This window comes from Hemicordylus capensis, chromosome 6, assembly GCF_027244095.1.
Source record: "Hemicordylus capensis ecotype Gifberg chromosome 6, rHemCap1.1.pri, whole genome shotgun sequence".
In the NCBI taxonomy this organism is placed as follows: Eukaryota; Metazoa; Chordata; class Lepidosauria; order Squamata; family Cordylidae; genus Hemicordylus; species Hemicordylus capensis.
In genome coordinates this window covers 67,971,097-67,995,388 of record NC_069662.1, presented here as the reverse complement: position 1 = coordinate 67,995,388, position 24,292 = coordinate 67,971,097, and the positions used below count along the sequence as shown (strand labels likewise).

Here is a 24,292-nt window from a genome sequence, read left to right as displayed (position 1 = left end):
CCTTCCTGGTCCTGGTCAGCAGTATGGTCCTGGACAACAGTCTTAGGAGCCTTTGTATAATGCTGTTTATGTTGTTTGAGGGCTGGATTTCATTATTACCTTTTTGCAATGCCAGTGCTATTGTTCTTTTGCAAATATGTGTGTGTGTGTACACACACATACAGTATACATAAACACACACACACTTGCTCCTACTCCTCCTGTGGTCTATTATTGTTGGGTTACCCATCTTACTATGGCTTCTTTCTTTTGGGAAGGGGAGCCTTTTCCCCACCCACTGGTCTCCCTCCCATCCAAGAGACTGACTGAGTGCACACCTGCCCAGCTTAAGGAAACATTCTGAGAGTCTTAGTCTTGCCCCCTGTCCTCCTTTGTACCAAATTCCATGGCTTCCCTAACATTAGCTTAAACAGCCTGCAAATTGTGCTTCCCTGTGTGGCAGCCGCTAATGCTATCTGACTCTTGGGTTACATCCAGTTTGCACCCTCTGTGCAAGTGCAACACTGGATCACCAGTTTGGGCAGAAGAACTGATTCAGCCACAGGATCTGTGAAGTGTCCCTGAGCATGTGGTTTCAGTGCCAGAGCCCAGCCTTGAAATATATGAAGCAAGAATCCATAGTACTCTTGAGCATGTGCCCGCAGGGTAGGGAGGCTGGCAGCGGCCCATGTGTGGCCACCACTGCGGTCCCCTGGCCCTGCCCCCTGTGTCTGACATCAGATATGGGGGTGTGGTCTCCCTCCTAAACAGGGCTGTGCAGCTCCGTTTGGAAGGGAGATCGGCCCACGCTGCATTGGCAGCATGGCCTGGAGCTACTCTCCCTGCCTTAAAGACAGGGAGAGCCATTCTGGCTGTGCTGCCAATGCAGTATAGGCCGATCTGTTTCCTAAACGGGGCCGCACGGCTCTGTTTGGGAGGGATATGGATTGGCCCCGCTGCATTGGCAGCAAGACCAGGAGTGGCTCTCCCTGCTTTTAAGGGAGGGAGAGTCACTCCAGCCGTCTTACCAAAGTAGCGCCGACCAATTTCGGCTCCAAACAGGGCCGTGCAGACCCATTTGGGAATGAAACAACACCCCCCCATGTCTGACTACAGACGCAGGGTGTATCTGGAGCCACACCCACGGCCCGATTGGTGACGGCCCGGGTTCTCTGAACTCTTTCGCCCAGTGGTGGCTCCGCCCCTGGTATGTGCAGAGTGCAACTGCAGACAATACTCCTTGCACATCAAGAGACTAGAGGGAAGGAGTAGGGTATGGGTAGTGCTGTGCAGTACTGAGTTCTTCTGTTATACTGGGGGTTGGGGTCTTGGAGTGGCTGGGGGAGTCAGGTGTGAGAAAGATGGGTCTCAAAGAGGGATCTATTGCTTGCTTCAACTGTTTTCTGGATGTGTTTGTGGTGTGTGGGGGTGGGTGGGTGGCAGCAGCTAGTACTCATTCCCTGCTTCTGTTCCAGCCAAACCCCCTCTCCATAAAAACCCCAACTAGAAATAGATCGGGGGGAAATGTCTCAGTTCTTGACAATGATTTGGGAAAGAAAATAATCTGATCCATATTTTGCAAGGTTCTTAAGTTTATTAAGTTGCATAATGTTGAAATGTTTCTGCTAATGCATATTTGCATAAATATACCCACTTATATTCTTACATTCTTGTGAGTTCAGTTGCTATTTGTGTCATCAAGAATTCATGTTTAAAAATATTGCGTGTTTTATGGTGCATGTGTATGTGTGGGATGCTGATGCTTAATGCATCAGGGGTGGGGGTGGGGGCTCCAGAGGCCTTTAGGCGATGATGGTTAACTTGCAGGGGGCCTCCAAAGACCTTTAGGTCCAGGCTCCAAAATCACCTAAGTGCACCCCTGGCTCTACCTCCAAGATAGGCATCACACCCTAGCAGAAACTCTCCTCCATCTTGTTTTTGATGCCTGAAGTGTTCCAGTCATTGGCCTCTTTGTGAGGTACATTTCCCAGTGTGCATTATTCTGCAGCTAAGCAGGATACAACCCCTATTCTCCCAGGGACACCTTCTCTGCCCTTGAGCTGTGACTTCCTTTACTCCTCCCTGCATTGCTCCTCTTTCGAAAGTTCTCCAGAAGATTTTGATTATGCAGACTGCATCTTAGTCAAAATACTTGCACTGCTGAACAGGCAAGCTACTTTTCAGATTAAAGTTTAATTTCCAGTTTAAAATTTAGATTGCCTCTTCAGCACATGGTGCCAGTATTGTTTACCAGTCTATTATTTTACTGAAGGTTGGTGCCCACTTGTTAATATAATACTTGTTAATAATCCATCAAACATTTTAAGGTTACAATACTACATGACTGAGGCACAATGAGTATAGCACTAGCAATAGCAATAGCACTTACATTTATATACCGCTCTATAGCCGGAGCTCTCTAAGCGGTTTACAATGATTTAGCATATTGCCCCCAACATTCTGGGTACTCATTTTACCGACCTCGGAAGGATGGAAGGCTGAGTCAACCTTGAGCCCCTGGTCAGGATCGAACTTGTAACCTTCTGGTTACAGGGCGGCAGTTTTACCACTGTGCCACCAGGGTGGGCTTACCTGTAGGTAAACATGTATAAGATTGGGCTGCAGGCTTCATTGATTTCAGTGAGAGAGTTGCAGCCCACTATGCATGTTGACTCAGAAGTATTGAGAATACAATACTCAGAAGCATAATAGATTGTAGCTATAAACACATACATAACTCTGGATGAACAGAGAAAGTGAATGTTACTACTCCCTTGCTTCTCTGGATCCCATCCACCCCCTTTCAGTGCCGAAGTGTGGTAACATTCTCCTCCACCACTTGGCAGGGCAATACAGACAATCAGCATCCAAGAAGTTACATACACACAAGCAAGTTGTCACTTTAAAAATGGCAATTCACTTTACTCCAGTTGAAATCAATGGGATGTAAGCACTCCGTCTCAGTTGCTGTCACCTTTCATGTCCCAGATAATTTTTCAATTCTGAAATGGGTAACTGGCAAAATACATGTTTAATTTCTGGTCACCTGCACCAATTATTCAAAAGTTTATAAATGAAAGAGAGAAAATTCACCAAAAACTTATTTAATAAGCCATGCTATGATTTCTTGAGAAACAGATAAGGGAGCACATTTACAAACCTCAGCATCTTTCAAACAGTTCTATGAACTATGCATCTGTCCAGCTGATGTCAAACCACTTATAGCTTTGGTAAATTATTTAGCAAGAAAAACAGCTGACCCAATCTATTGTAGCAACATTTAAAGGGCATTTTGCCTCATTACAGTTACCTATAAATCTGACTTTACACACACCCTTCCAAACTGCCCGTTTTATCTCTCTTAAAGCATACAGTATAAATCTTCTAACTTCAATCACCCAAATCGCTTTGAAATCTTCTTTTGTTTGCTCATCACCACCATGCTTTTTCCCCTTTCTTTTCTCAGTTGTGAGAATAGTTGGCTCTATTCTTCATTCTGCCTGCCATAAGTTCTGGTAAAGATGCAGCATTCTAGGGAAGGGTCTTGTCTCTGCTGGCCATCTTCTTTTCTTGGTGGTTCATCACAGGCAGATCCCCACTGGTAAACTAAATATGCTATCCTCCTTACTCTTCTTCACTGGTAAACATATATATTTGGTAAACATATTTTTGCTGCAGAACACTTAAGATGTATCTTACAGTGTGCATCTCTATTGCCCTCTGTTGGCCATTAAGTTAAAATACCATTACAACTATGTTGATTCTGCAGTTGTGATCCTGGTTAAGATCAACACACAGCAACCAAAACCTTTCCCTGTGTTATAAGATGCCATTTTAAATTTACAGCTTGCTGTCTAACCACACGAAGCACATAATTAACAGGAGCAGATGATAAAGCAGGTCTGCTGTGCCAATGTGTTCTTCAAAACAAGGGGGGAAATTGCTCAAAAATTATTTATTTTTATTCCTCTTTATATATCCTTAGTAAAAGGTGAAAGATTTATGTGCTCTGAAGAGAAACCATGGGAGGAGAGCTGGTTTGGGGGTAGAATTGTCCCCTTTGCTAAGCAGGGTAGTTTGCATTTGAATGGGAGACTGCATGTGTAATTTCTGTGAAATATTTCCCTAAGGGGATGGGGGCGCTCTGGGAAGAGCATCTGCATGCTTACATGCAGAAGATCCCAAGTTCCCTCCCTGGCACCTCCAAAATAGGGCTGAGAAAGACTCCTGCCTGCAACCTTGGAGAAGCTGCTACCAGTCTGTGTAGACAATACTGAGCTAAATGGGCCAGTGGTCTGACTCTGTATAAGGCAGCTTCCTATGTTCTATCAAATAAGGTTTTTATATTTAGCTAAACAAGAACAATAATTAGCATAAAATATGCCCTTGAAGGCTCTTCTCTCACAAACAAGCTCCTTCCCTCACAAACAAGGTAATATTTAAGATCTAACTAAGAGTTTATTCAGAAACAATTCCATTTTCTCCTCCTTCCCCTCCCCTTTCCGACTCCACCCCCCCTCCCTACAGGAAATTCCCCGCTGGCAATCAATAACAAAAAATAAAAGATACCGAATAGAATAATACAACAGCACTCGGACATATTTTTGGAAGACACAGGGGGCTTCAAAAATTGCCACTAGTGCAGTTAGTTGGGAAGTTAGGTTTGGCTGCTCTCGTCAGGCAATATTTTTAATATGAAACCACAGCATTGTCCCAGAAAGCAGAATAAAGGACAAAATGCAGATTTACCAGGAACAGGTAGCAGAAAGAGCTTTCTTTATAAACAAGAACAATTGGAGCTATGAAGAAAGTCAGAATTCAGACACACAGTTTACGTTAAAGCGCCAAGGGTAAATGGAGCTTTTATTCCGAAGTAGGTGGGCAATAATTCCAAGTAATTAGCACCAAGCAAGAGTGTAAAGGCAGACTTGAGTACACTTAACTACAGAGCAAAACACGCGCGCGAACACCCTATTGAATCGGCTGCCAACCAAAACCCTTATGATTATCTCACAGTACTTCTCAGAAACTACGTAGAAAAAAGGAACGCACAGTGGGTGATTATCTAAAGAAAACCCCACACCAACGGGATGGGGTAGGTAGACGAGAAACCCCACAACTGTCCCCAAGGCTGCTCCTGATGTTTTTATTGGCGCTATCTGGGGTGAACATTCGTTATTTTTCTGGCTGGAACTCTTGTGAGGAAGCTTCTGCTCCTGTCCGGAACCGAAACGTAGCGACGAGAACCATTTCCGGATCCTTCGTCGCTCGCTTTGAATTCCATCTCTCAGCTGCGAGGTTTTTTAGCCTTCTGTTCCTCACCAAGAGTATGGGAAGGCGGCGGCAGTTCTTGGAGGGTGCAGCGCGACAGCTGGCGGGCGCGTGTCCGCCTCAAGCGAGGTTTTTGCTGTAAGGCTTCGTCTCCTCTACCATTTTTCCTCCCTTCCTGGTTTCAATTAGCTTCTTTTGTGTGGCCACGTGTGCAAACTCTCGCGCTTCTTATTTTCTTCTCTCCTTCCCCGCGTATAAAACAGTAATTTTCTATTTTACACAGCATTTATGTAATTCGGAACGAGTTTCTTCAGTCTGTTATTTTATTAGAAGCCACCTCCCCAGTGTATCCAATGGCTTTGTTTAGCTGTAAAACAAAAACTATGTAAGGTTAGACCAAACGGCTATAACTGAAGAAATGGCCATTGCGTGTATTTCGTTTATCTCGGTTTTCCTCTAAGAAGTGCGGGGTAGCTGTCCCCTGCCCCCGTTTTATCTTCACAACTCCTATGAATGCTTTGAGAATATGTGTTGAAAAGCTGAGTATAGACATTTGTCGTAGTTGTAGGCAAGTGAGACTGAAGTCGTGTATCCGTTGTACATCAACAGAAATCCCACCATGCATCCAATAGCCACTGGAGCACATAAAGAGTAAAGTTGTGCCGAGTCGGTGTCGACTCCTGGCGACCACAGAGCCATGTGGCTGAATACAGGAGGCCAGAGTTTCCTTACTGTTTCCAGTCATGCGAATTCACTAGTCCAGCTTGGGAGACGAGCTCTCATGAGGGGGCACTCTCTCCCAGGACCACTGGCCGCTGCTGTGCCTGCCTTGGCTGATCTCTCCAAGGCCCAGGAGGAGGGCAAGCACTGAGCAGACAATCTCTTGCCTCCTGCACCCTGTAGCAATGCTTCTTTGACTAATGGGTTATAGAACTGCTGCTATTAAGCCTACCCTCAGCTTTGTATATGGCTCTCCCTCTTCTGTTGCCACGACCATCCCCTGAGTCCTGAAATCTTTTAAGTTGCTTGCAACTCCCACAAAGGGGGTCACAACCCACACTTTGAGAACCCCTGCACTAATTGCATCTGAAAAGTTAGACAGAGTTCAGCTGCACAGTTTATGTTAAAGCACCAAAGGTAAATGCAGCTTTTATTCCGAATTAGGTGGGCATTAGTTCCAAGTAATTAGCACCAAGCAAGGCTGTTCTATAACCCACTAATCAAAGAAGCGTTGCTACACAATGCAGGAAGCGAGAGATTGTCAGCTCAGTGCTTGCCCTCCTCCCGGGCCTTGGAGAGATCAGCCAAGGCAGGCACAGCAGTGGCCACACCTGGAGTACTGCGTACAATTCCGATCACCACATCTAAAAAAGGACATTGTAGAACTGGAAAAGGTGCAGAAGAGGGCAACCAAGATGATCAAGAGCCTAGAGCACCTTTCTTATGAGGCTGGGCTACAACACCTGGGGCTATTTGGTTTTGAAAAAAAGACGACTGCGGGGAGACATGATAGAGGTCTATAAAATCATGCATGGTGTGGAGAAAGTGGATAGAGATAAATCCCTCTCCCATAACACTAGAACCAGGGGTCATCCCATGAAATTGATTGCCAGGAAATCTAGGACCAGCAAACGGAAGTACTTTTTCACACAACGCATAATCAACTTGTGGAATTCTCTGCCACAAGATGTGGTGACAGCCAACAACCTGGATGGCTTTAAGAGGGGTTTGGATAACTTCATGGAGGAGAGGTCTATTGACGGCTACTAGTCGGAGGGCTGTAGGCCACCTCCAGCCTCGGGGGCGGGGTGCCTCTGCATACCAGTTGTGGGGTGCCTCTGCATACCAGTTGTGGGGGAGTAACAGCAGGAGAGAGGGCATGCCCTCAACTCCTGCCTGTGGCTTCCAGCAGCAATTGGTGGGCCACTGTGCGAAATGGGATGCTGGACTAGATGGGCCTTGGGCCTGACCTAGCAGGGCTGTTCTTATGTTCTTAATAAAATGAAAAATGATGCTAGTGGGTGATTTACTGTGTTTCACACATTTCTCTTTTTGACTAGTTAACTTTAAAATTTTAACTTTAACTAGTTAGAAATGAAATTATATAACTTGATAAACTTAAGTTCATATTTAAGGCTAATAACTATTAACTGTTACTATCTCCTCCCCCCCCCACCTTAACTTCTATGTTACTTGCCAACAGTCATTCTAGTTACTGTCAGGTTTTGGCCAGTTTGCTTTAAATTTACAAAGCAAGCATGTGTATTAGAACCTCCCAACAGTTTAGGTAGAGTTGACTATTAAGAGATCCTAAGATGCTTAACATAAGATGTTTATGTTAAGAGATGCCGAATAGGGATGTGCACAATTCGATTTGTGCCCAAAACAAATCACCCTTGATTTGTTTTGTGTCCAAATCTACCCCCCATCACCCCAGATTTGATTTGTATTTGCTTTGATTCAATTTGGATTTGGATCAATTCGGACCACTTAACAAGGTCCTAGGGACACCAAATTTGGGAGGTAGGTAGGTCCCCATGGGTGTCACTTACCATCCAAATTTCAAGTGGGACACTTGGTTGATATTTAATGAATTATCTTAGTTTTTACTGATTTTGAACATTTCCGCCATAGGAAATAATGGGGATTTGATGTCACCATATCCTAACCATGGATCTCCAGCTTTCTTTCTTTTTTTAAAAAAAGCTAAGCTCTAGCCCTTGTAGAAGTTGCGTTATGGAGCCTTCCCTGGACCCCTTAGCAGTGGACAGTTACTGGCCAATCTCCAATCTCCCTTGGTTGGGCAAGGTGATTGAGAGGGTGGTGGCCGACCAGCTCCAGGCAGTCTTGGATGAAACTGATTACCGAGACCCATTTCAATTCAAACTGGGGTTGAGACAGCCTTGGTCGGCTTGATTGATGACCTTTACCAGGGAACCGACAGAGGGAGTGTGACTCTGCTGGTTCTTCTGGATTTCTTAGCGGCGTTCGATGCCATCCACCATGGTATCCTTCTGGATCACCTAGGAGAGTTGGGGATAGGGGGCATTGCCTTGCAGTGGTTCTGCTCCTATCTCTCGGGTAGATTCCAGATGGTGGAGCTTGGTGACAGTTGCTCCTCAAAATGGGAGCTGTTATATGGAGTCCCCCAGGGCTCTATTCTGTCACCAATGCTTTTTAATATCGACATGAAACCGCTGGGTGAAGTCATCAGGAGATTTGGTGCTGGGTATTATCAGTATGCTGATGACACCCAAATCTACTTCTCCTTTTCATCTTCAGGAAATGGCATTCATTCTCTAAATGCCTGCCTAGAGGCAGTAATGGGCTGGATGAGGGAGAACAAATTGAAGCTGAATCCAAGCAAGACAGAGGTGCTCATTGTTGGGGCTCGGAATCTGAGCGGTGAGTTAGAGCTTCCTGTGCTGGATGGGGTTACACTCCCCCGGAAGGAGCAGGTACGCAGCTTGGGAGTACTCCTGGACCCAGGCCTCACCCTGATATCTCAGGTGGAGGCCATGGCCAGGAGTGCTTTCTATCAGCTTTGGCTGATTCGACAGCTGCACCCATTCCTTGAAGAGGATGACTTCAAAACAGTGTCGCATCAGCTGGTAACCTCCCAGCATAACTACTGCAATGCACTCTACATGGGGCTACCTGTGTACGTAGTCCGGAAACTTCAGTTAGTTCAGAATGGAGCAACCAAATTGGTCTCTGGGGCAATTCGGAGAGACCATATTATGCCTGTTTTGAAACAGTTGCACTGGCTGCCGATATGTTTCTGGGCAAAATACAAAGTGCTGATTATTACCTTTAAAGCCCTGAATGGCTTAGGTCCGAGTTATCTTAGAGAGCGCCTTCTTCTACATGATCCCCAATGCACATTAAGGTCATTTGAGGAGGTCCGTCTCCAGTTGCCATCCAGTTGCCACTGGTTCATCTGCAGTTGCCACTGGTTCGTCTGGTGGAGACTCAGAGGCAGGCCTTCTCTGTAGCTGCTCCTGGGCTGTGGAATGCACTCCCTGCAGAAATCTGTAATTTGAGATCATTACTGTCCTTCAGGAGAGCCCTTAAAACCTATCTGTTTGGCCTGGCCTTCCACAGTTTTTAAGTGATTGACAAACTGTTTTAAATTGTTGCTCTGACTTTCCAGGGTTTTTTTTAGTTGTTTGAATTGTTTTAATGGTTTTATTCTGTTTTATAGTTTGATTTTAACTGTTAACATGTTTTAATTGTGTTTATCATGTTGTAAACCACCCTGAGCCATTTTGGAAGTGTGAAATACAGGTGGAAGGGTGATATACAGGTGAAACTCGGAAAATTAGAATATCGTGCAAAAGTCCATTAATTTCAGTAATGCATATTAAAAGGTGAAACTGATATATGAGACAGACGCATTACATGCAAAGCGAGATAAGTCAAGCCTTAATTTGTTATAATTGTGATGATCATGGCGTACAGCTCATGAAAACCCCAAATCCACAATCTCAGAAAATTAGAATATTACATGGAACCAAGAAGACAAGGATTGAAGAATAGAACAATATTGGACCTCTGAAAAGTTTGCACGATATTCTAATTTTCCGAGTTTCACCTGTATATCAAATAAAAAATAAAACAAAATGTGCGGTCATTATTTTTCAAATGTTCAGATTCTTTGGTGTATAATAACTTTTCCTCATAATGAATCCCTATGAGGATTCATTATACGCCTTTGTTTCTTCTGTTCATTTTGACTATCACTGGACAGTGCCAACTGTCAACTGCCATGTGTCAACTACAACACACACACACAGGGGTACTCAATATATATTTTTAGGTGTTTTTGAAGTGTTTAGATTCTTTTGTGTCTTTATTACACACCTCTATTTCTTCTGTTCAATTTGACCCCAGTGCTTTGCAGGTGGCATCCCATGTTCCAACTACCCACCCCCACCAGCTGCTGGGTATTCAGTTTATACTTTAGGAATTTTTGAGGTTTTTAGACTCTTTGGTGTGTAATGAATCCACATAGGGATTCATGAATCCTCATAGGGATTCATTATGATGAAAGACACCAAAGAGCCTAAACACTTGAAAAAAATCCTAGAACATAAACTGAGTAGTACCCCACTGATTTGCGGGCGGGAGGGGTGTGTGTAGTTGGCACATGGCAGTTGACAGTTGGCACTGTCATGGGAAGAGTGCTGGTCTTGTTGTAGCAAGCATGACTTGTCCCCTTAGCTAAGCAGGGTCAACCCTAGTTACAAATGAAGTGTGAGCACTGTAAGATATTCCCCTTAGGGGATGGAGCAGCTCTGGGAAGAGCATCAGAAGGTTCCAAGTTCCCTCCCTGGCATCTCCAAGCTAGGGCTGAGAGAGATTCCTGCCTGCAACCTTGGAGAAGCCACTGCCAGTCTGTGTAGACCAGGGGTTCTTGAAGTTGGGTCCCCAGATGTTATTGGACTTCAGCTCCCATAATTCCCAACCAAAGGCCGCTGAGGCTGGTAATTATGGGAATTGAAGTCCAATAACATCTGGGGACCCATACGTTGAGAAACCCTGGTGTAGACAATACTGAGCTAGATAGACCAATGATCTGACTCAGTATATGGCAGCTTCCTATGTTCCACTGTCCAAAAAACAGTCAAAATGAATAGAAGAAATGAAGGTGTGTACTGAAACCTCATAGGGATTCATTGAGGGAAAGTTATGATATATCAAACACATGAAAAATAGTGACCCCACATTTTGCTCTATAACTCCACTTCTACAAGGGCTAGAGCTTAGCTTCTTTTAAAAATGAAAGCTGGGAATCTGGGGAAATTAATAGGAAGGCTCTGAATCTCAAATCGACGATTCGATTTGTACTCGAATCTAGCCAATGGACCACAGGGGTGATTTGTCTCCAAATCAGCTAGATTGGGGTACCAATCAAATTGTATACGAATCAGTTTGCACATCCCTAATGCCAAAGGACAGATAGTAACTGATTCAGAGAAGATCAAACAGAGCTGGAAGGAGTATACTGAAAATCTGTACAGCAGGGACGTCAACATCTAAGATGTTTATTTATTTGATTGATTGATTGATTGATTGATTGATTTCTATACTGCCCTTCCAAAAATGGCTCAGGGTGGTTTACACAGAGAAATACTCTAGAATATATTCCCTACTTGCAAGAACCTCTAGTATGGGAAGATGAAGCTAGATCAGCACTCCGGTCATTACCAAGTTGGAGGGCTACAGAAATTCATGGAATAGCTACAGAAATATGGCAGGCAGCAGAAGAAGAATCAGTCAAGGCTCTAACCAAACTATGCCAGCAAGTTTGGAGAACAACACAGTGGCCAACAGATTGGAAGAGGTCAGTCTACATACCCATACCAAAGAAAGAAGACTTAACAGATTGTGCAAACCATCACACAATATCCTTGATTTCACATGCTAGCAAAATAATACTCAGGATCATCCAATGCAGATTAGAGATGGAAAGGGAAATGCCGGATGTTCAAGCTGGTTTCAGAAAAGGCCGAGGATCAAGAGACATCATTGCTGATGCACGATGGATAATTGAGAAAGCCAAAGAATACCAGAAAGAAGTCAATATGTGCTTTATTGACTACAGAAAAGCCTTTGATTGTGTCACATGTCAGGTTGTGGAATATCCATAGGAAAATGGGCATCCCAGAACATCTAATTGTTCTCATGAGAAACCTATACACTGGACAGGAAGCCACAGTCCAGACGGAACATGGTGAAAGACTGGTTCCAGATAGGCAAAGGAGTAAGACAAGGCTGTCTACTTTCTTCTTATTTATTTAACTTATACGTTGCACATTATTGGAAGAAGATGAGCATGGTTTTAAAGTTGGAGGAAGAAACATCAATAACCTGCACTACGCTGACAACACCACTCTCATAACTGAGAATGCGGATGATCCGCAAGCTTTCGTAATGAAAGTCAAGGAGCATAGTGAAAAAACGGGACTACAACGAAAAAATCCGATTTAAATAAAAAAAATCCGATTTAAATTAAAAAAATCCGATTTAAATTAAAAAAATCGGATTTTTGATTTAAATCGGATTTTTGATTTAAATCGGATTTTTTTGATTTTTATCCACCCTGCTAGTGATTTAAATCGTGATTTAAATCAGTTTGATTTAAATCAAATCCACCCTGCTTCTGCCTTTTAGGATTGACCATCAACATTAAAGGATCCAGCAGTCAAGAAATACGCTGCAGACTAGCACTTGGTAGGGTTGCAATGAAGGCCCTGGAAAGGATATTTAGATGCCATGACACGTCTATACCTACAAAGATTAGAATCGTTTGGACAATTGTTTTCCCCGTGACACACTATGGATGCGAAAGCTGGACTTTAAAGAAGCAAAATAGAAAAAGCATTGATGCTTTTGAACTTTGGTTCTGGAGAAGACATTTGAGGATATCATGGACATCCAGGATAACAAACAAATGGCTCACAGAACAAAGCAATCCAGAATTTTCACTTGTACAAGTCACCAGGCTCAAACTATCATACTTCGGACACATTATATGAAGATCCAACTTCCTTGACAAATCCATAAAGCTGGGAAAAGTTGAAGGAAAGAGAAGAGGATGTTGACGACCAGCAGCAAGGTGGATGGACTCTATTACGACAGCAATGAATGCACCACTGAGAGACCTTAAAGGCCAAGTTGAAGACACATCATCCTGGAGAGAATCTATCTATGTGGTCGCTAAGAGTTGATACTGACTTGACAGCACTCAGTAAGTCAGTCAAGATCCTTAAGAGCATAATAATTCATAAAATATTGTGTTGGAGTTCTACATCAGATCAACATCAACCTAGTCTAGCATTATTATTTTTAACAATTTTTATTGCAGGGCATTATGTATGGGGAAGGGTGGAGGGGATACTAGGCAGGAATGGCCAAGTAGTCCAGCATTCTCACACAGCAAGCAGCAGGCACTAGTGGACCACAGTTTACTTTGTGCTCATCCCTGACTGCATTCTTTGGAAATGCTGGGAGTTGTAGTCAACAACATCTGGGAATCTCTGTTAGAGGGAACACTGATGCCATCCTATACATAATTTTTACACACTGTTCAAATTTTGGGAGCCCAATTAGGAAATTTATTATATGATGGGGCTTGACTCTATTTTCTGTGATACTGGACCTGACTCAGCTAAAGTTACACATTTTAAAGACTCCAATTGTTATTTAAGATTACAATGGGATATATTCAAACATATGCTTAACTTTCCCATTTACAGGTGAAACTCGAAAAATTAGAATATCGTGCAAAAGTTCATTAATTTCAGTAATGCAAATTAAAAGGTGAAACTGATATATGAGATAGACGCATTACATGCAAAGCGAGATAAGTCAAGCCTTAATTTGTTATAATTGTGATGATCATGGAGTACAGCTCATGAGAACCCCAAATCCACAATCCCAGAAAATTAGAATATTGTGAAAAGGTTCAACAGGCTCCAGGTGTCCCACTCCAATCAGCTAATCAATCCATAACACCTGCAAAGGGTTCCTGAGCCTTTAAATGGTCTCTCAGTCTGGTTCATTAGGAATCACAATCATGGGAAAGACTGCTGACTTGACAGTTGTGCAGAAAACCATCATTGACACCCTCCATAAGGAGGGAAAGCCTCAAAAGGTAATTGCAGAAGAAGTTGGATGTTCCCAAAGTGCTGTATCAAAGCACATTAATAGAAAGTTATGTGGAAGGGGAAAGTGTGGAAGAAAAAGGTGCACAAGCAGCAGGGATGACCGCAGCCTGGAGAGGATTGTCAGGAAAAGGCCATTCAAAAGTGTTGGGGACTTTCACAAGGAGTGGACTGAGGCTGGAGTTAGTGCATCAAGAGCCACCACACACAGACGGATCCTGGACATGGGCTTCAGATGTCGTATTCCTCTTGTCAAGCCGCTCCTGAACAACAAACAACGTCAGAAGCGTCTTACCTGGGCTCAAGAAAAAAAGAACTGGTCTGCTGTCCAAAGTCCTCTTTTCTGATGAGAGCAACTTTTGCATCTCATTTGGAAACCAAGGACCAGAGTCTGGAGGAAGAATGGAGAGGCACACAATGCAAGATGCTTGAAGTCCAGTGTGAAGTTTCCACAGTCTGTGTTGATTTGGGGAGCCATGTCATCTGCTGGTGTTGGTCCACTGTGCTTCATTAAGTCCAGGGTCAACGCAGCCGTCTATCAGGAGATTCTGGAGCACTTCATGCTTCCTTCCGCAGACGAGCTGTATGGGGATGCTGACTTCATTTTCCAGCAGGACTTGGCACCTGCCCACACTGTCAAAAGTACCAAAACCTGGCTCAATGACCATGGGATTGCTGTGCTTGATTGGCCAGCAAACTCGCCTGACCTGAACCCCATAGAGAATCTATGGGGCATTGCCAAGAGAAGGATGAGAGACATGAGACCAAACAATGCAGAAGAGCTGAAGGCCGCTATTGAAGCATCCTGGTCTTCCATAACACCTCAGCAGTGCCACAGGCTGATAGCATCCATGCCACGCCGCATTGAGGCAGTAATTGCTGCAAAAGGGGCCCAAACCAAGTACTGAATACATATGCATGCTTATACTTTTCAGAGGTCCAATATTGTTCTATTGACAATCCTTGTTTTATTGGTTTCATGTAGTAATCTAATTTTCTGGGATTGTGGATTTGGGGTTCTCATGAGCTGTACGCCATGATCATCACAATTATAACAAATTAAGGCTTGACTTATCTCACTTTGCATGTAATGCGTCTATCTCATATATCAGTTTCACCTTTTAATTTGCATTACTGAAATTAATGAACTTTTGCACGATATTCTAATTTTTCGAGTTTCACCTGTAAATAAATGGGATTTAAAAGTACATAACTGTGGCTAGAATGTGCCCATTATGTTTTCAAACATTTTAAATTGAGTTCTACTCTCAGTTTGGGGGGAGGTGGTTGCAGCTAAAACAAATATAATGCATTAGACCGTAATAAACTTTGATTGATTGACTGAAATATAATGCATTTTTTGTCATTTCCATTCTGAAAACTATAGGATAATAAAGAGCTTGTATACAAGCTGAACACAGCCAAGCAGTCATTTATAGTAGCCTATTAGGAACTCAATAAGCTTCCTTTTTTTGTTACTGATCTGGGAGTGCAAAGCAGACATTGGCAACAGGTTTTCCAAATCACTGTTTTATAATTAAAACATTTTTACTAATAATTTATATATCGCTTTTTAACAAAACGTTTCTTAAAGTGGGTTATGTAGAATGTTCTACCTTCTACAGGAATGTTCCCTGTCCCGGAAGGATGTGTATCTTAAAAATGCACAGAGAGAGAGAGAAAACACCAGGGGTTTGCTCTCCCTCTGCTAATATAAAGAGAATTAGCACTTTGAAGACATCACTTTGAAGGCCCAGGTAGCAGGGGCTATTTTTGACTGTACTTGGATATTTTGTTGGTATCCTTCATTTTTTGTCCTCATTTTTTTTGCCCAGTCTAGCAAATGGCTGGACTGTCAATATTGGTGGACCAAAAAAACCATAAAAGATGGCAGTTCTACTATTCTTCTTTGTCCCACTATCTGCAGTATGGGGATGATAATTCTTATCTGTTGTATAAAGCTGATTAGCTTTATAGATACGATTTATTTGAAGTGCTTTGATAATTCTGAATATTTATATCCATGTATGGGCTCAGTGAAACTGGCAAGTCTGTGTAAATAATACCTCTCTTCTTCTTTTTGTTTCTGTCTTTTCCACAGATGGACTCTCAGCAACATAGAAGGTAATTCCCATATGGGGTCTGGTATTCTGCTTTTAGGATAGAGTGGAAATCAACAGCAGAGTGGGTGAAACTAGTAACTAGTGCTACAGAAGTCACATAGTAATAATAAATAAATGTGCAATCTCAAATAATTCAAATGTGAATGGGAAAATGGGACACATCTTAAAAAGCCAACCAATCTCCACAAAAGTTTAGTGATGAACTGAAAATAAATAAAAAATTATGCATGAAAGGAATGACAGGTTACCAAGGGCAAAAATGGAGGGATAGTTTAGGCTTGTAGGGATAGTTCAGGAAAGCTAATCCTTGGAACAAGGCAAGAAATGTGAAGAGAAGCAGAAAGGGCTTTTTCTGGAAGGTAAGAAGGAGAAAACAGTAGGCTCACTGTGCAGTAAGGATGATGAAAGGTTAACTGGTGACAAAAAGAAGGTGAGACTATGTGGGAGATTGTGTGCAACTTCATAAAAGCAGTGTTAATGATGAGGGGTTGGGATTATAGTTCAAGACTGATAAGGAGTTGGTCAGGAAAACTTAAATGACTTCATATCTTCAGGGCTGGATGAGTTGCATCCTTAGAGTACTAAAAGAATTTGCTGATGTACTCACCTGGTGATCATCTTTGAGAAATCCTGCAGAATGAATGGGTAGGGCACCACAAGACTGGAGATGGACTAATGTTGTAAGCGGAAGGGGGAAAGGAAGATCAGGGAACTTATAGAGCTGTAAGATACCAGGAAGATATTAGAACTTATAGAGCTGTACGCATCTGAAATCAGTGCAACAGTGCACTGATTTAATTATTTTAATACAAGCCAGCATGGACTATGGGGATGATGTGGATGCAATTTATCTTGACCTGAATAAAGCATTTAACAGAATTCCCCATGATATTTTTGTTAGCAAACTGGCCAAATATGGGCTAGATGACAATACCATCAGGTGGATTCAGATCTGGTTGGAAATTGTATGCAAAGATTTCTAATTAATGGCTCTATCAAACTAGATGGAGGATTCAAGTGCGATGCTTCTGTGCTGTCCTAGGCCTGGTTCTCTTCAACATGTTTATAAGTAACTTAGATAAAGGGGTGGAGGGACTCTTGCCAAAATTACAGGTGACAAAAAACTGAGGTGATGTCTTAAAAACAAGAATAAAAATATTTTTAAAATTTATTTTTAAAAAATTACCTTGAAAAAATGAAAACCCGGCTGAAACTAACAGCATATGATTCAGCAGAGTGATGCAGCTGCAAAAAAGGCTAATGCAATTTTTGGCTGAAATTTTGGAACCTTTGTCATGAGAAGTAACAGTTTGATTTTATTCTGTGCTAGTCAAACTTCCTCCTCTGGTTCTCCACACTGTTTTGAGAAGGCTGTTGAGAAATTGGAATGGTTTCAGAGGAGGCCAATGAAGATGGTTCAGGGGCTGTAAAACAAGCTCAAAGGTTCAAGGAGCTAGGCATGTTTAGCTTGGAAAAAAGAAGAAGGCAGGAAGGATATGACAGCACTGACCTGAAGGGCTGTTACATAGAAGAGGCAAAGGTCAATTCTCTGGTGGTCCAGATGGCAAGATGGGACCTGATGGGCTTAAGTTACAGCGGGGTGGATTTCAGTGGAATTTCTTCAAGGTATGAGCATGTCAACAATCAAAATAAATATGGGGCTTGAGGAATGGGTTTTCCCTCAAAGCAGAGGCTGGGCAGTTATCTTTTGGAGATGCTCTAACTCTGAATTTCCTGAATTGAGAAGGGATTTGGACTGGCCTACAAGGACCCCTCCAACTCTGATTCAGATTTTAGCTAATTTTCTCTCTTCTTACTTTATCTTGCTAGGTACATTGTTTTAAGTATATCTTTATGTATTCCAGTACTTGAACAGTATTGTCATTTCTGAATAAATGACTTTATGGAAATAGAATGATTTCTTGTTGGTGATAACCTACTTCATCTAATGAAACAAATAATCGGCTGTGAAAACTTTCAGTGGGTATTTCAGATAGTCTGAAAGGTATCACTAGATTATTTTACTTAAGTCTTCTAAGGAACTATATCATGGCTGTCTATGTGTTGCTGAGTAAGATTATTCTGGAATATAGCTGGAACTGAAGTGAGTTCATTGAGATTGCTCAATGTGTGTATGCACATGTGTGCACACACTGCATAGGACAGAGCTGGAGAAAATTGCATCAATAGCCTTGTTTAATGCATACCATTTCATAGGAACATAGGAAACTGCCATATACTGAGTCAGACCATTGGTCTATCTAGCTCAGTATTTTCTTCACAGACTGGCAGTGGCTTCTCCAAGGTTGCGGGCAGGAATCTCTCTCAGCCCTATCTTGGAGAAGCCAGGGAGGGAACTTGAAACCTTCTGCTCTTCCCAGAGCGGCTCCATCCCCTGAGGGGAATATCTTGCAGTGCTCACACATCAAGTCTCCCATTCAGATACAACCAGGGCAGACCCTGCTTAGCTATGGGGACAAGTCATGCTTGCTACCACAAGACCAGCTCTCCTCTCCTCTCCTGAAAGTAGTTATATTTTGTGTGTATTTGTATACCCATACGTACACACGTGTACACACACACGCAGTTGCTGGCTGAATTTACAGTTCTAAACTGTTTGCAACTCTGTACATAATTGGAACTTGGATAATAATGCAATTATTGGTGAATATGGAGGGTATGTTACTATAGTAACAATTACTCTTTATATTCACCATTAAAATTAAACATATTTTAAGATAACCTTCTGTTGTTTTCATTAATTTCTAGGCAAAAACCTAAGAAGTGAAGAACAAGTATGTCCATACTGCTTCCAGTTTCTTCTCCCTGGTAGCTACAGAGTGCGTCTAAGGTCCAAAATGAAGGTGACTCCACAGATACAGAAACTGCTTAATCTGGAAAAGAAGTACTACAAACTCAATTTAAAACAAACCAAGCTTCTGAAGCAGTACAAGGAATCAAAGAATATTTTGGTAAGATTAAACTTTAAGTGGTTGTAATGATTAAGTGTTTATGATTAAACCTTAAGTGTCCTGTTTAAAACTTTTATTAGGAAGTGGAAGAAGAGGGGTAATTTCTTTTCAGAAAGAAGCCTTGGGTGTTTTAGTGATTTTGCTTGATAAAATCATGGAAGGGTTTAATTAATTAAGTACTTAAATTAACTAAGAGGAAAAAGCATTTAAAAATACAAAAGCAATATGCATTTTCAGTTTCACTGCTTATTATAATAGTACCTAGAATGGTGGGTACCATTTCTTTATGTAAATGCACAACATTTAATCTTTCCACAGAGTTAACTACAAGGTTAATTCAGTTCTTGCAGTTGTCTGCTGGTTTTTATTTTCCCTCTTGAGAGGAACCACTATACTGCATCCTTATCTTTATTGGCATATGGCCAATGAGACTTTTGGTTTCTCTCACAAGGGTTCAGTCTCAAAGGCTTTGAGATGATATGGAAGACAGTTTTGGTTGTTCTTTGAAAGGACTGAATCGGGTATTAACTTAAATCCAGTAGTAGAAGGATAGGTTTATTTAAAATTTCAAGTTTTTACATTTTTATATTGGTCTTTATAGTAAATTACAGGATGGGATGCAGAAGAATTTGGTTTTTAGTTGCTCTTGAGGAAGAGTTATAATACCTGGAGTGTGTTAGGTAACTATCTTTTGTGCACCTTTTGTGGTCTCCTCCCTTTTTTGTTCTTCCATTTAGTGCCTTTCTAAGATTCAGGTGTAACCATCCATAGTATCGTTACTTCAAGAGTGTATGTGTGTATCTAAGCAACTATAAATAAAGGGCAACATCTAAATTAGTTAGTCATGATTAGCACCATTGAAATCTGTGTGACATATTATTTGTGAATAACTTAAGACCCATTAATTTCAGCTTAATCATGAATAACTTAGTCTAGAGGTTGCCACAATAATGTAGAATTACAATCCACAATTTTTCCCACAGTTACTCTGCAGCAGTCCCATTAATTTTATTGGGAGAAAAGTAAAGTGTGTCATCAAGTCGGTGTCGACTCCTGGTGGCCACAGAGCCCTGTGGTTGTCTTTGGTAGAATACAGGAGGGGTTTACCATTGCCTCCTCCCACGCAGTATGAGATGATGTCTTTCAGCATCTTCCTATATTGCTGCTGCCCGATATAGATGTTTCCCATAGTCTGGGAAATATACCAGTGGGGATTTGAACCGACAACCTCTGGCTCACTAGTCAAGTCATTTCCCCGCTGCGCCATTAAGTGGCTTTAATGGAAGAACTTTGATGTAGATGGTTATGGAATTCGTGTGTGTGTGTGTGTGAGAGAGAGAGAGAGAGAGAGAAAGAGAGAGAGAGAGAGAATGTCAAATTGTATTTTTAAGCGGCTTGTCAGAGTAGTAAGTTTTGTCATATGTACATTTGAAAGAAGTAGCAAGCTTGACCCCAGTTGGCTCTGTTTTCTTTTCTTTCTATACAGATAATCACTTGCAATGTGTGTAGGAAAATTACAAGGCGTTATGGGGAAAACAGAGTATATTCAAACGTAAAAACCTCAACTGTGAAGACTCCAACATCTTCAAACAAAAATGTGCCATTCAGCTCCAGTCATTCTGGATCTAAAAGAGGGAAACAGTTGTTCAGGTATTTGTTTGCATTTCATAGAAATAACATTGCTGAAAAGCAGGGCACAGGACTAAGTAATGTACTTGCAATCCTATGCATGTCTAGTAGCAGAGACAACAGTAACTATAGGGGCAGGGGGAAGCTAATCCTAGGATCAAATAACCTTCAGTTTAAGAGAAGTAAAAGTACTTCATCACCAAAAAGACTTCGGAAATTAGGACACTCACTTTAAACTTCCATAAACAAATTCTACAGCTTCACATATTGTTTTTGCTTTTAATTTAATCCCCATGTATGTTTCCCTTGGTCTTTCATCTCTATCTAGAGAAAGTAGAGGGCCACTGTACCACTAGGAAGCTACTGCACCCATAGTGTCCTAAGTTTCAGTATCCTCCCCCAGCCTTATAGCGGAAGAGAATTGGGGCTAATGTGTATCACGCAATTCTGCTGACGAAAATAACACACCGGCATATTGAAGATCCATACATACAAGCACTTCAGAGGTGTGATTGCTGGCTATGGCAGTGTTTCCCATCCAATGTGCCACACTGATTCACTGAGTCAGCTCCGAAAGTGGGGTGTTTAAATACCTTGCCTTTGGCGCCAACTTGCCTCAAAATGCACTGGAAAGGGCATATGCCTCTCACTGTGTAACAGCGCTATCTGGCTCCTAAGTAAACAATTAGAATTGTGCACATCTTTGCAGGAGTGAGCTCTGAGCACTTGTTGGCTTCAGCCTTTTATTCTACTCCCAACTTCATCTAGTTTCCCCCACCATTCTGGTGGTGGTCAGCTAGCAGTAGCTTCCCACCAGAGCAAGGATATTGCAACACTGGCATAATTTTTCTCACTGGCCTAGTATTGTGTGCTGTGCTTGTACAGGTATTAAAAACAATGCTAAAACCTTTTGAAATTTCTCTTAATCAATGAGCTGATGGGCTTGGTCGGTACTACCCAGGGAGTTGAAGACTTATTATGATTTTGACAAACTCTGGGTCTCTAAATATGGAAAACAGGTGGGTTTACTTGTAGAAACCAATGTCTGGATTGTTTCTGCATGTAATGAGGCTTAACTGCTGTAACACGTATTTATAATCAGAGCTTAATACCATGTGATCTTTCATTTCAGAACTTCCACATATGAACAATCAACACCTCATTCCTCCTCAGGGACTCCTAGAAATACCAAATCACACTTCACTCAGTTGAAAAGGCTGCTTACCCTTGAAGAAAATAAAAAAAGCAATAAGGGGGACTTGAGAAACTTTTTGTCATCTCTTTAAAATCTTAACATAATTGATGTATTATCATTGCAGTTGAGTAAAATAAAAATCACTGGTCTGCTTTTCATAGGAATGGAACAATACTATGCCTCCCTAAAAACAGAATTTAGGGTAACTCGCAAGCCACTTATGTAGGAGCAGATATTTTGCTGCCTCGATAAAGGACAACATGTTTATAAATCGCCCAGGACTAGTAGTATAGAAACATAACTCACCTTCCCCCAGCCCAATCTGTGAGTGGATTCTCAACATCCTCAGACCATGCTGCCAAGGCAGCGACACACAAGCAGTCTTGGATTGTGTCTCCAAGCCAAGAAGTGGCGGCAGGGGCGTTCCTAGCTTGCACCAGGTGGGGAAATGTGTGTCCCAGCAGGACGAGGAATGTAAAATAAACAGGAGGGCGATGGCAGTGAGGCCATTTGGATGGGACCTCTGGTAATGGTGGTGAGCCTGGCACTTGCTTGCACCCTTCTTTGTGCTCATGCCTGAGGCAGCTGCCTCACTGTGCCTCATGAAAAGGCTACTGCTGCACCTATGCTGCTATACTGCTTTCTTTAGAGAGTTTGGGAGTGGGGGTGATACAAACAAATTCCTTATGCAGTTGCATGTAAATAGATCAGTTCATGCTGGAGGCTTAGTGGAGGTTTTACCACTCCTTGCATTGCTTTAAAATGCAATGCTTCACACTTACATTGCTTTGGTTTTGTACTGTGTTTCCCCCTCAGGATTCTACTAATTGGAAAATGTTAATTGTATATATTTATTCAAAAGTTGTAGTAAATAAAGCTATCTACTTTTTCAAAAAGATGTTTGGTTTTAATCACCTATAACTTTGAGAAAGATTAGGAACAGAGAAATGTTAGTTACCAAATAAAATAGCACAAAACATGTTTTTGAACAAAAGAACATTAAAAAGATCAACATTAGAAATTCAGTCAATGTTCAGTAATGAAATGTTTACATAAAACAAGAGAATGCCTGCATACAAGTTAAAAGTGTTAATAGTTTTAATATTCACAAACACATTTACACATTTAATGAAGAAATTATGGAAAAAATGGGGGCAAACCAAACCATAAGAATAGCCCTGCTGGATTAGGCCCAAGGCCCATCTAGTCTAGCATCCTGTTTCACACAGTGGCCCACCAGATGCTGCTGGAAGTCTACAGGCAGGAGTTGATGGCATGCCCTCCCTCCTGCTGTTACTCCCCTGCAACTGGTACTAAGAGGTACTCATCCCTAGGTCAGGGATGGTTAGATTTGCCTTCCCACCCCCGCCACCTGCCCATATTTCATAGCAAAGTGCTTTTGTAACTGAAGAAATAGCTTTGTTTCAGAAAGCTTTAGTTTTAAGGCATAGAGATTGGCCAGCTCCATTGCACACTTACAAGCACGCATTTCTGAGTTGCTTAACTACACTCTTGGGCAACTTTGCCATGGCTAGACTTTATGTGTACAGTGGTCAGGAAGCACCAGAGTGAGGCCATTTAATTATAATTTGTAGGAATGTTCTGATTCATTGCCCTAGTTTTAGGAATAAAACAGCATAAAATTGGCTTGCATACAGTTTAGGTTGTATTCGCTGAGGCAAGAAGCAACAGTTTCTTAATGTAAAGCAGATTGAGAGAAGAATATCATAGATTTCCACAAAGGTGGAAAGTGTTTCAAACCCTTGTTTAAAAACACAATAATTTCTTGTATGTTAAGCTAAAGATTTTTTGGCTAGTATCACAAGTTGAAAGGTTTGCATACTGCACATTTGTGAGTTATCAGTGATTCTGTTCATTCTAAATAGAGGATGTTGTGGGTCTTCATATACTCAAAATTGGGTGGTGATCATCTGGAAAATACTTTGCACAGCAAAACGTTTACACTCTAGTCTTAAACACATTGGTTCACATATTGTACAAGGCAACACGGGCATTTTGAACACTACTTAAGCAGCTATATCTATGTAACTACCATTGATGGTATATTGCAACAGTACTGTTTTGGTCAGGGTAAAGTTGTGTGATCACAGTTGTACAATGATTATTTCTAATGGGATCATGTTGCACAACTATAAAGTGCAGCTTCTCCCCTGAGTGGAACCATATTGGTACCAACACTTGGTGGGGCAGCACAGGCACTGCTTCAGCTGCCCATGTTGCCTTGCACAGTATGTGAAGAAATAATTTACTAGGCCTGTGCAAGGCCCAAGATGTTGGACAAAGAAGGGCCATGTTGTGTGTCAGATTGGGGCTAGTTAGAGACCTGACATGTCTGTCTGACCCTGGAGTCCTTTGCCTGAGAGCAGGAGACAAGCTTTGTGACATCCTCTAGCAAACACTCAACCTGCTGCCTTGCCTTCCATGACTTGTTTC

The 24,292-nt window shown here is 41.9% G+C and overlaps 1 protein-coding gene across 1 annotated transcript; it reads left to right on the top strand.

Moving 5' to 3' along the window:
• Nucleotides 1–5,046: 5,046 nt before the first annotated feature.
• Nucleotides 5,047–22,734, top strand: C6H18orf21 (chromosome 6 C18orf21 homolog). Its single transcript, XM_053265197.1, has 5 exons — nucleotides 5,047–5,388; nucleotides 16,021–16,043; nucleotides 18,812–19,014; nucleotides 20,501–20,664; nucleotides 21,776–22,734. The coding sequence occupies exons 1-5, from the start codon at nucleotides 5,120–5,122 to the stop codon at nucleotides 21,927–21,929; spliced, it is 813 nt and encodes a 270-aa protein (XP_053121172.1). The 5' UTR covers nucleotides 5,047–5,119; the 3' UTR covers nucleotides 21,930–22,734.
• The last annotated feature ends 1,558 nt before the right edge of the window (nucleotides 22,735–24,292 follow it).

Bases quoted from the DNA above. Each gene is read 5' to 3' on its own strand.
- C6H18orf21 (XM_053265197.1), top strand. From the start codon at position 5,120: ATGTTTTTATTGGCGCTATCTGGGGTGAACATTCGTTATTTTTCTGGC. The intron at 19,015-20,500 runs GTAAGATTAAAC...CTTTCTATACAG, and splicing joins AGGAATCAAAGAATATTTTG to ATAATCACTTGCAATGTGTG. The intron at 20,665-21,775 runs GTATTTGTTTGC...CTTTCATTTCAG, and splicing joins AGAGGGAAACAGTTGTTCAG to AACTTCCACATATGAACAAT.